The 14,412-nt window shown below is 40.3% G+C and overlaps 1 protein-coding gene across 4 annotated transcripts in view; it reads left to right on the top strand.

The window, feature by feature from the left end:
* The window catches only part of sema6bb (sema domain, transmembrane domain (TM), and cytoplasmic domain, (semaphorin) 6Bb), a 576,599-nt gene that overhangs the window by 439,274 nt on the left and 122,913 nt on the right, over window positions 1-14,412 (top strand). For all 4 annotated transcript variants that reach the window (XM_063032161.1, XM_063032162.1, XM_063032163.1 and 1 more), the window contains one exon: window positions 12,981-13,071. In XM_063032161.1, coding sequence (XP_062888231.1) covers window positions 12,981-13,071 — 91 coding nt within the window. The remainder of the gene's footprint in view (window positions 1-12,980; window positions 13,072-14,412) is intronic.

The following is a 14,412-nucleotide window of genomic DNA, read 5'->3' as shown; positions in this document are numbered from 1 at the left end:
AATCTGAGGAAAGACATCCTTGCCATAGAGGGAGTACAAAGAAGGTTCCCCAGATTGATTCCTGGGATGGCAGGACTTTCATATGAAGAAAGACTGGATGAACTGGCTTGTACTCGTTGGAATTTAGAAGATTGAGGGGGGATCTGATTGAAACGTATAAGATCCTAAAGGGATTGGACAGGCTAGATGCAGGAAGATTGTTCCCGATGTTGGGGAAGTCCAAAACGAGGGGCCACAGTTTGAGGATAGAGGGGAAGCCTTTTATGACTGAGATTAGGAAAAACTTCTTCACACAGAGAGTGGTGAATCTGTGGAATTCTCTGCCACAGGAAACAGTTGAGGCCAGTTCATTGGCTATATTTAAGAGGGAGTTAGATATGGCCCCTGTGGCTACGGGGGTCAGAGGGTATGGAGGGAAGGTTGGGGCGGGGTTCTGAGTTGGATGATCAGCCATGATCATAATAAATGGCGGTGCAGGCTCAAAGGGCCGAATGGCCTACTCCTGCACCTATTTTCTATGTTTCTATGAATCAATACTATGTATTCCAATAGAATACCGAGAAATCTTGCTGGATAGAAAAAACCATTCAACTATTTTGGGAAGGGAAGGTTCAGAAAGGAGTAATAAATGGACAAATGCTGTGTAGTCTGAGACTGGATAAAGGAAAGCCTTGGTTTTAAAAATGTTTGTAAGAGTGGCGGTCGGAGAGATAAGATGCTGTATTGCACTGAAATCCTAAGAATGCATGTTTGAGTGGGAGAGAGTGCAATGAGTGTAATCTTACCTAAAAGAGATAAAAAAGACAAGGAATGCGTAGGATAGCACACTGGGAATTCCAGAGCAATGAATGTATACTTTACAAGTTCAATAGTTGTAACCACACTAGAACATTACAACAATGAATATAAATGAAGAAGTCTTCATTATCTGAAAAGTGCTTGAATGGAAAATCCTACAAAAAGTAGTGGATATGGCCCATCCATCAAGGGTAAAGCCGTCTCCACCATTGACCATGAAGTGTTGTCACAGGAAAGCAGTATCCATCCTCCGGGACACCCACCATCCAAGTGATGCTTTCTTCTGACTGCCATCATCAGGAAGAAGGTACAGAAGCCTCAGGACTCACACCACCAGGTTCAGGAACTGATATTACCCCTCAACCATCAGGCTCTTGAATCTAAGCAGATAATTTCGCAAATTTCACTTGCCCCACAGCCTATGGAATCACTTTCAGGGACTTTTTATCTCACGTTCTCAGTATTTATTGCTTACTTATTTATTCTTATTATTTCCTTCTTTCTGTATTTGCACAGTCTGTTGTCTTTTGCACTCTGGTTGAAAACCCAAGTCGGTGCAGTCTTTCATTGATTCTATTATGGTTATTATTCTATTATGGATTTATTGAGTATGCCCACAAGGAAAGGAATCTCAGGGTTGTGTATAGTGACATACTGTGTATGTACTTTGATAATAAATTTACTTTGAATTGTATAAAGTTCAAAAATCTTTCTTCTGCTGACATGGGACTGAAAATCTTTATTACTCTCTGGTCGTTAAAAGGATTTTGGAACCTTTCAGCCCAACCCTGGCAGATGTCTGGACTGCATTTAGATTTACATGTGGGTGGTGGGTCTCAGAAAAATTGCAATTACGTAAGGAGCAATTGCCAAAAAAGAGGAGTAGGAAGCACCATTTTATGGCAGTCAGGCAGTGGAAAGGTTATTCACCTTACTCATCAACCATGAAGAATATGTACCTTCATCAGCCAAAAGGAATTCGGATGGCATTACGAGAGTCCACATTAATGGTCCCTCTAAGGAGTGCATATGTTCACACGCATACATCTTTTGCTACTAGCGTACAAAGGAATTTAAACTGCGCAAAAATGGTTGTCACCCTCTCCCTAGTTGGCATGTTAAGTATATTTCACAATTGTACACAATCACATTTCCTTTTCCAGTTTTTGATGCAGACGGTGTTGACAACGTGGAGATTGCGAAGATTTGTCTGCATGTTTTAGAACTGGCTTTTTTACACTTTTTATTGAAGAAACTGTTGATTCACTATGTCGAATTCCAAAGAAGCAAAGGGCATGAAGCACAAAAGAACTGCTAGTTCATTAAAGTGAAATGGCTTAATGAAACAGCAGAAACTGCTACACCAAAAGTTCATGAGGTCAGGAATGTGCAGCTACGAGAAATATTCCTATACAAGACAGAAACTGGTGTTACCTGCATGTATTGTCGCGATGACCTTTTAAAGTGTCATTTAGCAGGCAAATCACATATAAGACCATAAGACATAAGAGCAGAATTAGGCCATCTGGCCCATCAAGTCTGCTCTGCCATTTAATCATGGCTGATCTTTTTTTTCCTGTCTCCTCCTCAACCCCAGTTCCCAGACTTCTCCCTGTAACCTTTGATGCCAAGTCCTATCAACCTCTGCCTTAAATACACCCAACAACCTGGCCTCCACAGCTGCATGTGGCAACAAATTCCACAAATTCGCCACCCTTTGGCAAAGAAACTTCTCCGCATCTCTGTTTTGAATGGACGCCCCTCTATCTTGAGGCTGTGCCCTCTTGTCCTAGACTCTCCCACCATGGGAAACGTCCTTTCCACATCTACTCTGTCTAGGCCTTCAATGAGATCCCTCCTCATCCTGCTGAATTTCAGTGAGTACAGACCCGGAGCCATCAAACATTCCACGTATGATAACCCTTTCATTCCTGGAATCATCCTTGTGAACCTCCTGTGGACCCTCTTCAGATGCTCGCACATATTTTCTAAGATGAGGGGCCCAAAACTTTCACAGTACTCAAGGTGAGGCCTACCTGTGCCTTATAAAGCCTCAGCATCACACCCTTGTTCTTGTATTCTAGACTTCTTAATGCTAACATGACATTTGCCTTCTTCACCACCGACTCAACATGTAAGTTTACCTTCAGGGTGTTCTGCACAAGGACTCCCAAGTCCTCCTGTATTTCATATTCCTGGATTTTCTCCCCATTTAGTAAATAGTCCACAAAATTTCTACCACCAAAATGCATGATCATGCATTTTCCAACATTGTGCTTCATTTACCAATTTCTTGTCCATTCTCCTAATCTGTCTAAATCCTTATGTATCCTACCTGTTTCCTCAACACTACCTGCTCCTCCACCAATCATCATATCATCTGCAAACTTGGCAACAAAGCCATCTATTCCATCATCTAAATCATTTATGTACAGCATAAAAAGAAGTGGTCCTAACACTGACCCCTGCAGAACACCACTAGTCACTGGCAGCCAACCAGAAAAGGATTCTTTTATTCCCACTCACTGCCTCCTACCAATCAGCCAATGCTGTTAGTAACTTTCCTGTAATACCATGGGCTCTTAACTTAGTAAGCAGCCTCATGAGTGGCACCTTGTCAAAGGCCTTCTGAAAGTCCAAATATACAACATCCACTGCATCCTCTTTATCTATCCTACTTGTAATCTCCTCAAAGAATTCCAACAGGTTGAGCAGGCAGGGTTTTCCCTGAAGGAAACCATGCTGACTTTGTACTATCTTGTCCTGTGTCACCAAGTACCCCATCACCTCATCCTTAGCAATTGACTCTAACATCTTTTCAATCACTAAGGTCAGGCTAACTGCTCTATAATTTCCTTTCTGCTGCCTTCCTCCTTTCTTAAAGGACGATGTGAAAAAGCTCCAGTGAGAAAATCCGTCATTACCCACTACAGGCCTGCTACATTTGTTTTGTGAGAGTGCAGATGAATGAGAACAAAGTAATCAAACCCAGAGGAGATCAAAACTCTTATTGACAGTAAACAACAGGAATTCTGCAGATGCTGGAAATTCAAGCAACATACATCAAAGTTGCTGGTGAACGCAGCAGGCCAGGCAGCATCTATAGGAAGAAGCGCAGTCGACGTTTCAGGCCGAGACCCTTCGTCAGGACTAACTGATTGACAGTGTTTTGTTAGTTGTTAAAATTAATACCTCTATATTTAAATTTCTTTGTGCGCATGTTGTTGTCACTGGATGAAAAATTGCACGGCACAAGGTTTTTGCGCGCACTGGTCATTACAAAGTAGAGGGAACATTGGTCCACAAATGGGTGCTGTGGTACATCCCACATCAGCCCCAGTGGAACTTAAGCTGTTGGATAATCCAACTGTCCAGCTCACTGAGCATCAGTGATATAAGAGAAATTCCTAGTGTGCGAACTCTTTCCTCTAATACTTCAGAATCAAAATCAGATTTATTATCATCGGTGCGTGTCATGAAATTTGTTAATTTAGCAGCAGCAGTTCAATGTAATACATAATAATACTGTAAAGAAAGAAAAATCAATCAATCATCAATTACAGTAAGTATATCTGTATATTAATTAGATTAAAAATAGTGCAAAAACAGAAGTAATATATATTTTTAAAAAGTGAAGTAGTATTCATGGATTCAGTGTCCATTTAGGAATTGTATAGCCGAGGAGAAGAAGCTGTTCCTGAATTACTGAGTGTGTGCCTTCAGGCTTCTGTACCTCCTTCCTGATGGTAACAATGACAAGAGGGTATGCCCTGGGTGATGGGTGTCCTTAATAATGGACGCCGTCTTTCTGAGCCACCGCTCCTTGAAGATGTCTTGGATACTATGGAGGCTAGTACCCATGACGGAGCTGACTAATTTTTCAACTTTCTGTTGCTTCTTTCAGTCCTGTGCAGTAGCCCCCTCCCCCTGTACCAGCCTTTGACATTGTTAACTTATTAAGCCAAATACAGGGCATGTTCTTTCTGAGATTGACCAGAACTTCTTAGCCTTGTTTTGTCCCAACATAACTGATGAGTGAGCTGGCACTCAGCTGATTGACCTCCTGAAAATCTGGGGTTTATATCTGTCTTGGTTCTTCACAAAAGAGGACAAATACATATAGTGGGATCTTCAATGATTTGCTGTGAATCACAACAGCAAAGCCCTATGACTGACGAAATACCACGAGCATGACATTTTGTCAGATGGGTCAAACTAGAAAATGTTAATGCTCGTCATAGAAATGAACAGTTTTTCAAAAATATTATTTATTTTCAAATAGCGTACACTGTATATTTTTCATATTTTTATCCCTGAAGAACTTCAGTGGCATATTAAACATGATGAAAGTATATTAACAAAGGAAAGCAAGGAGCTGATAGCATTTGATAACATTGGTATTAGCTGAACCGGTTATTCCTGCCTATCATTCATTTCGTCTCACTTTCATTATATATTATTATAGTCTTAACCCTGCCAGGCACATAAACTTTTGGAGCCAGATAAGATATAACCTTTTCTTTAGTGGGTAAAGAAAAGGTAATATCTTATCTGGCTCAAAAAGTTTCCTTAGTCCTGTTGAATGGTCTCGTCCCAAAACGTTGATTGTTTATTTCTTTCCATGGAAACTGCCTGACCTGCTGTGTTCCTCCAGTATTTTGTGTGTGTGTGTTACTCTGCATTTCCAGCATCTGCAGAATCCCTTGCATTTATGGTTTAATGAGTAAAGACTTTGGTGTGTAAAAAAAAACAAAGCAGTCACATGCTTTCCAATAAATCAACATAAGTATTGAAAACAAAAAAAGGAATAAAATTCTACTCAGTACACAATCAAGATTTTATATCAACGCAGACGAACACATTCATCATACAACTATGTGCATTAGCACATCAATGAAGGGTAGATGAAACCCAAAACTAGTCCCTGACTACATTCCTCAGGATTATCCATAGGACATAGAATAGCACAGCACAGAAACAGGCCCTTTGGCCCACTATGTCTGTACCAACACAACACCAATCAATTACTTTGTACATGCTAGTCGAGTGAGTTATACCAGGAAGGTGTCACAAAACATGCAAGCAGCTTTAGTAAAATACAACTAACAGGGCAGCATAATGGAACAGCTGCCTCACAGCAGTGGAGACCCAGTTTCAGTGCTGTCTGTGTGGAGTTTGCATGTTCTCCCTCTGATCATGAAGGTTTCCTGTAGGTGCTTCAGTATTCTCCTACATCCTCAAGACGTGCCCGTTGGTAGAATAATTGAGTATTTTATATCCTAATGTAGAAGCGAGTGTTAGAATCTGAGGAAACATGGGCAGAATTTTTTTGAATGGGGTTAGTGTAAACGTGCTTGGGGGTCGCTGTTGACTAAGTGAGTTAAAGGGTTTATTTCCACTCCATGACTCGTTGACCAACAACATAGCATAAACGCATGGGGTCATGTTCATGTGTAACACTGAAAATGTTTTTGGACAACTCAAAAAAGTAGAAACCAAGAGAATGTGTAAACTGTTGAGAAGTTTTACGTACAAAATTCTTTGGTTAACAATGGGCAATATTGACAAGTACTTGATCTCTGGAGTCTCTTAGACACGGATAACATTGTCTTCAGTTGCTGTTTTCTTTCCTACCATTCTGTGTTTATGTGAATTTGTATTCCAGTGTTTAACTTCATCCTTCAAATCTCTGATAAAAGTCAACTCCAATCAATGTTCCTCTCAGCTCATTAATCTTGATTTAATTGGCCCCGGTAGTCAAAAATACCACAGTTACTTAAGGCCCATTTAGATCAGTCAGCTCCACATGGTATTTTGCCCAAAATTTACTATTATCTCCCTCACACAGATTGTTCTCACCCATTCCTGCCCTATTTTTTCTGCGGGCGTCTTATCTCACGAACAACCACCTTGCCTTCATCAGCTCAATGACCATCCAGATTTGGTTGGCTTGCCATATTTCCCAGATTTTCTAAATAACAGGCTACTGATTGTACTGATTGTCACTGCATAGAAAAAGCCTCTTTAACAGAGTTTACTTACACTTCCTCTCAGTACTGCAACATTTCTTTATCAATAATACTTTTTAATTTATCCTGGTCTTCTTTCCCACACCAACAACTTGGCATTTTTTGCATTTCGTCTTTTGCAATTATTGACACCTCCAGCACATGCATTTCCCTTCTTCCCTTCCAATGTATTTATTAACAATAAATAATTATATTGTTTATTAGCAATAAATAAAAATGGAATTATCAACAGACTGTAATAATTCCCCAATTTTCCTCATGCTTTGCAGTTCACAGAAATCAGTTTGCAGAATACTTACGTTCCAATTTCTAGCTAATTACTTCTTAGTCTTTGATGCTGTTTATTTTTACAATAAGTTTGAGACTGACAAAAAGAATCTATGAAAAGCAGCCAAGATTTTCAAAGAGTTTTCTTAATGAGGTGAGAACAGCAGCTTCGAATGGGATGCTTATCATGTAATGCCTCTATTGGTTCATTGCATGTGCATCTATCAATAAAGGACAATTTAGAGAAGGAAGGGAGTTTGAAGGGTATTGTGCAGCCTCTTATCCACAGGTAATATACCGATTGCAAATTCCAGGGGTCAAAGAGGAAGCCTTTGGCATCAAGGACAAGTCTGGATTATTTCTTTCATGTGTTTCCTTCCTTTGAAACCAGGATCATCTGTCATTGGGTTACAAACAGCAGCACTTCATCTAAAAGGTCCTTAAATTTACCAGACCCAGTGTTCTAATGAAGGAAATAGTTTTAAATATTACAGTGAGCTAAAGGTGACCTGAGCTAAAGCAGCAACACATCCCTGGACTGTTTGAAGATGACAGTAATACTACTGTAGGTCTAATTAGTAACAAAGGTTCACTGAAGAAAATTGGCCCGTTCTGGAAAACATTAGGTTGGCCAGCAGCCCTCTCTTCACCTGCTTTATATTTTATCCGCTCCACTAGTCTTTGAATATATCAAGCATCAAAATCTTTTTTTCCCCCTTAATAATCCTCCTACCACTCTATTAGCATATGCTCTCTATTCAGTCTGGTACAGGGTCCACCATCAAAGGCCTGTAATTATTTGCATACCAGCTGAAATCAAACTAATTGATTTCACAATACTCTAGGACTTGGTTAGTGAGGTAGTGGTGGGGGCAATACTGTTGAGCCCGTGCTCATACAAATGTAATATCAACCTCTGTCTTGAAGACTAGGTTTTGGTAGAGAAGAGAAAGAGTTGAGGTAATATTGAGAATAGAAGAGATTCTGCAGATGTGAAACCACTTACTTACCTTGGCGCTTTATCACTGCTGAAATGTCATCATGTTGCACAAATCCTTTTTAGGTGACTCAATATAATCTTAGATTTCTGCAAGAAAAGTGTATAGTCCCCTTTGTGCAGAGTGACCTCCAATTTTTAGGGGAAATTATGTAGCATTGGAATGTGAGTTCCTTTTTTCACACAGGTCAGCAAGAAAATTGCTGTAACAACTGACAGGACTTTCAAAAAATGCTGTTTTTTTTGCTATAGCCAATTTTAATCTTCTAATAAAGTCAACAGTTCTAAGAGGTCTCTGTTCCATTTTGATAGTCAAATGTGTAAGAAGATCAAAAGAAATAGACTCTTCCTGGTTTGTAATCTCTGCTCAGTATCTCCTGAATCCTGACAGCCCATTATAGTAATAATGTGCCTGAAATATGTTTTATTCATACAAACTATTACTGATATTCAAGCAGTTGGCAATTCTTCTGAATGCCCTTTGAAGGGTAAAATTACAATTTTGACCAATTTTTATGATTTAAAAAAGCTGCTCAAATTGCACTAGTCTGTTGATTGAACACTGTGAAGATTTTGCCTTCTGCAGTCTTTCGGTGTCAGAAGAACTTGTAAATGTGGCCTGCAGACTATTTGTTCTCCCTTCCCTTTGTGATTCTTCTTCGAAGGCCAGTATTTGCACAGCCTTGATCTTAATAGACCTGTCTTATGCTAATACTCATGCAGTGAGGTTGAATCTCAATATGGGTAATGAGCCTTGGAAATAAAAAGTTATCTTGTCTTCCAGAAGCTCTTACAGTGTTTGAATAGAGTCTGGGTGATAGTGAATGGTTCTTAGAGGGTAGGTGCTCATAATATCAAAGGCTCTTTTATCAAGTTCATAAGTGATGCAGTTACCTCCAAAACGAGAGCTTTAAACTTAAACAAAACTATACGCAAGGACAAGCAAGTTGATGGAAGTATAGTAAAATAGCAGGTTTTAAATTATGGTAAACAAGTGCAAGCAATTAAACGATTTAATGAATATATATTTCCTTGAGGAACTAAAAACCAATTGAAAAGTGGTACAACAACGGCCAATTAAAAAGTGTGTTTGTTTATCAGGAGTGAAGAGACTGAGAATGCCTGATCGAGGTGTACAGGATTATTGAGAGAGGGATAGATAGCGTAGACAGTAAGAATCTTTTCCTATCATAGCACTGCCTAAGGCAAGAATGCACAGATTTAAGGTGAGAGGTAGGAGATATAGCAGGGAATTTTTTTCACACAGAGTGTAGATAGAATCTGAACTGAGCTGCCTGAAGGGGAGGTGGAAGCAGAAATTCACACATAAGAAGCATCTGGACAAACACTTCAATCACATATTTAAGGTGAGAGGTAGGAGATATAGCAGGGAATTTTTTTCACACTGAGTGTAGATAGAATCTGAACTGAGCTGCCTGAAGGGGAGGTGGAAGCAGAAATTCACACATAAGAAGCATCTGGACAAACACTTCAATCACAGAGGCCAAGAAGCCTAATGAAGAAGGATGGGGTTAGCAGAGATGGGTGCAATGATTGCAGTGGATGTCTTGTTGGACCTGTTTTTATGCTGTAAGCCTGTATGACTCTATATCTCTAAAGAAGTTGATTGAGTTAGATTCAAAGAAGCAATTTAACATGTGACCAGAATGATTGAGAAGGTGTTTAAAAAATAGAGCTTTGGGATAATTGAAAAGATACACAATTGAGTTAAAAAGTAAATTATCAAGAAATAGACTTTTATTTCCAAAGTCAGATTAGTACCACAAAGCTTCCATCTCCATTCCCTGGCCTCCCAGTTTGGCCCCAGTGAGGATCCCAGGCATACTTTCTGGTTCCCCTCTCACCCCTCTCTTCTCCTCACCTGCCCATCACCCTCCTCTGCTGCCCTTCCTTCTTCCTTTTCTTCCATGATCCACTGCCAATCCTATTAGATTCCTTTTTCCTCAATCCCTCACATCTTCCACCTATCAGGTCCCAGCTTCTTACTTCACCCTCCCTCTCCCATGCACCCACCTTCCCTTCATCTGGTTTCACTAATCACCTGCCAGATTGTACACCTACCTCCCCTTTAATTATATAGGCATCCGTTAGTCTCATGAGACCATGGATTTGTGCCTTGGAAAGTTTCCAGGGCACAGGCCTGGGCAAGGTTGTATGGAAGACTGGCAGTTGCCCATGCTGCAAGTCTCCCCTCTCCACACCACCGATGTTGTCCAAGAGAAGGGCATTAGGACCCATACAGCTTGGCAGAGCAATGTGTGGTTAAGTGCCTTGCTCAAGGACACACACGCTGCCTCAGCCAAGGCTCGAACTAGTGACCTTCAAATCACTAGATGAACGCCTTAACCACTTGGCCACATGCCAACACTACCTACCTCTCCACCCACCTTCTTATTCTGCCTTCTGCCCCCTTCCTTTCCTGCCCTAACGAAGGGTCTCAGTCTGAACTGCTGACTGTTTATTCCCCTCCAAAGATGCTGCCTGACTTGCTGAGTTCCTCTTGCATGTTGCTCAAGATTTGCAACATCTGCAGAATCTCTTGCGTTTGTGTCCTTTAGTGTTTAGAGGATAGTGAAAAGTTCTCTTTTAAACACAATGAAATCTTGAAGAACATGACTGAGTAGATGCAGGCAGGATGTCTCCTGTAAATGAGCATGCTACGTCCATGGGCAAAGTTACAGGATAAGAGATAGGCCATTTATGACTGAGATGGGCAGAAATTTCTTCACTCAGATGTAGTGAACCTTTGAAATTCTTATCCCCAGTGGACTGTTGAAATTAAGTTGTAAGAATTCAAAACAGATTTCTTCACATTAGGGAATCAAGGCATGTGGTGAGAGTGCTGGGAATGTGTGCCATTATCTAGATGAATGATGGAGCAGGCTTAAAGTGCAACATGGCCTCATCTTGCCCTTATTATGTGAATTGGTAATTTTCTGTTGTAGAATATTGCTGTGATCTTGATATCATACATACTTCATTTGCCAGACTTTACCCTCTGCCAACTGAATAGAGTGAATCTATGACTCTCTAAGAATGTTCTTTACGTTCTCTAATCCTTTATTATCATCAATTCCCATTGTAAACCCACATCAGCCAATATCACATTTTTATCTGCTGACCTTATGCTTCACTACAATCTTTGGTTCTATATTACATGAATTTTCTTTGGTTTTCGTTCAGTTGTGCACTTTCATGCTTCAGCTAAATCACTCAAGAAGGTCTCACGTTTAACTGCTAGGCTTTCATTTCAGAGCATGCTTTGTAATCTTTGTTGGAGAAGCTGTCATCAAGTTCCACCTGAGTTGGTGGATCACCGCCAGAGTTTCTGTCTCGGCAGCTTCTCTCCCAATATCTGCTGCCTCTTATTTCAGGTGCACTTTCTCTCACTGGCATTAAGTACCTGAACAGCAGCCGTCAGATCACTATTTTATCTCGCTATCCCATTCACACAACATTCTCTAGTGTCTGCTTGCACCTCTCAAACCAATTAGCCAGTGGTCTGCCAAAGGGAGATCAGTGCATGAGTGGCTCCAGAACCTCCTTCATGCATGATACTATAATCATTACAAAACTGCACCCTTCAACACAAATAATAATATCAAATTAGCTTTTGGTATTACTTCCATATGCGGGATGAAAGGCAGGTCCATTTGTATCCCTGGAATTACCCATTATAATTCCAACATCTGTCATTATCAATTCCCTATATAAAAAATCCTTCTCTCCATTTTTTTTTCAGAGTGGATCACTCTCTTCCTACTCTCTCAACATCCTTACCCTATTGCCTGTCATCTGTGGGTTTTGTTTCTATTACTACTCTGAAGATAAGGTATAAGAGTAGGATGAAGCCATTTGGAGTACTAAGTCTGCTCCACCATTCAGTCATGGTTAATTCTTATTGTTCCACCTTTTCCCTGTAATTCTTAACCCCCTTACCAGTCAAGAACCTATCAATCCCTGTCTTAAGTACACCGAATGACTTGATGTTGACAACCCTCTGTAGCAACTAATTTCACGGATTCACCTTTCTCTGGCTAAACAAATTCCTCTGGATCTCAGTATTAAAGGAATGTCCATTTGTTCTGAGATTCTAGGCTTTCCTACTCATGAATATATCCACTCCACTTCCACTCTCTTCAGCTGACAGCATTAATTCATACCTTCAAATTAGAAAGCAGTTTTGGGTACAACAAAGTGTCAATAGTCATACCAACTGATATGATTTGTTTTTAAAAGTACCTTACATGTCTTTGTACACTGCAGTGTTCATTACTTTTTTAATATGCTACCGGGTCTCCCATTGCATTGCTTATACTGAAATGATGAATTTGTCTTTTTCTGTAACAATTAGGACATTGTTAAATGTGCATTGGGGTGGGAGGTCACAAGACTAATCGCCAATAAAAGGCACAAAAGAATACAGACTTTACAAAAGACTTCAACAAATATCTGTGTACATACAGTATTAATGTAACAATGAGATACTGAGCTGAAGAATTTGTTTGAACAATGAATGATAAATGTATTACATACTGAGATTAATTTTCTGATTGTAAGGAGATGGTGCAAAGACTGCATAGTCCTTACATTTTCAACCTTCAAATGAAAACTATAGCTGTGGGCCAGCAAACCCACAGCTTATTTATAGATCTTTACTTTGCATCATAGAACAGATTTCTTTGTTGCATGATTGCAATATATATATAAAGAGTATTAGTTGCTTACAAGAAAGTTTCAGTGTAATTGACTTTCTTTGTTTACTTCCAAAGAAATATGGTAATGGCATTCAACCCTGACCAGTTTCCTGAGCACTAATATGACCTATTTCTCATTCTCTCATGAACTGACGCCTTGATCTATTCCAGATGGACACCCTGGAGCCTCTCGGACTTAGCATCAGTGGAATGGCAAGATGCCCCTATGATCCCAAACAGGCCAATGTTGCACTTTTTGCTGGTAAGAATAATAACATAGACTTCAACTTGTTTTACCTGCTTTCAATTTTATAGCCAAATGAAAAGAACTATATTGAATAAGTTATTTATTGGGCTAGATTGCACAGGATATGAAACACTGTTGCACTGTCACTTGGCTTTTGTTAACTGTTGAATGAATTATCTGCTTGCCTGATACAGTATATAGCAGGAAGAGACACCAGAAACATTTACTCTCCAACTACTTACTCTACAGTTTGACTTTCTCCAGGACCCCACGACATGAAATCCCATAGTACTCTTGGTCCAACCATTAATCAAAAGAACTGAGTTCCAGAGATGATTTGAGGTTGCCTGGCTTCGACATCAAGCCACCATTTGGCAATACCATAAGCCAACCTCCACCATCACTATCTTTGCAGGGCCTGTTGCCAATGTGCAACAAGTGGGAATGCTTTAATAGTTGAATACTTCGCACAGTTCTGGTCATTAGAAGCAAATAAGGGATTGATGGGTGACCTTATAGAAGTGTATAAAATTACAAGGGTCATAGGTGGGTATATATTTAGATAAGTATATGCTTAGAAAAGCTTTAAAAGAATCGACTCAAACACAGGCAAATGGAGCTGGCTTAGATGGACATCCTGGTCGGGATAGACAGTGGGCTGAAAGGCCTGGGTCTGTACTGTATTACTCTGTGACTCAAAATCACTGCAGCCCCACGACATCATTTGAGGATTTACTAAGGGCAATGTCCCACATCCATCCATCTTTAGCCATTTCTTCAATGAACTAGCTTCCATTACGAGGTTAGAAATAGGGGAGTTTGCTGGTGATAGCACATTGTGCAATTCTATTTACCACTCTTCTGTAAATGTGGCAAGACCTGGAAAGCCAAGAGACATTGGGTGTTAGGTGATGAGCACCATTAATGCCACTAAAGTACTAGCTAATGGCCACCTCCAGCAAAACAGAGGGCAGCCACCTTGATATTCATTGGCATTATTATCACCAAACACTCCTCTCTCACTATCTTGGGAAGGTCCATTGAACAGAAACAGTACTGAACCAGCCACGTAAATACTCTGACTAAAAGAGGAAGTCTTAGACTGGGTAGCTTGCACCAAATGAACATTGCCTATAATAGAAACATAGAAACATAGAAAATAGGTCCAGGAGTAGGCCATTCGGCCCTTCGAGCCTACACCATCATTTATTATTATCATGGCTGATCATCCAACTCAGAACCCCGCCCCAGCCTTCCCTCCATACCCCCTGATCCCCGTAGCCACAGGGGCCATATCTAACTCCCTCTTAAATATAGCCAATGAACTGGCCTCAACTGTTTCCTGTGGCAGAGAAT

Source organism: Mobula hypostoma, chromosome 24, assembly GCF_963921235.1.
Source record: "Mobula hypostoma chromosome 24, sMobHyp1.1, whole genome shotgun sequence".
NCBI lineage: Eukaryota > Metazoa > Chordata > Chondrichthyes > Myliobatiformes > Myliobatidae > Mobula > Mobula hypostoma.
The sequence above is the reverse complement of the archived record's forward strand: the minus strand, read 5'-3'. Positions and strand labels throughout refer to the sequence as shown.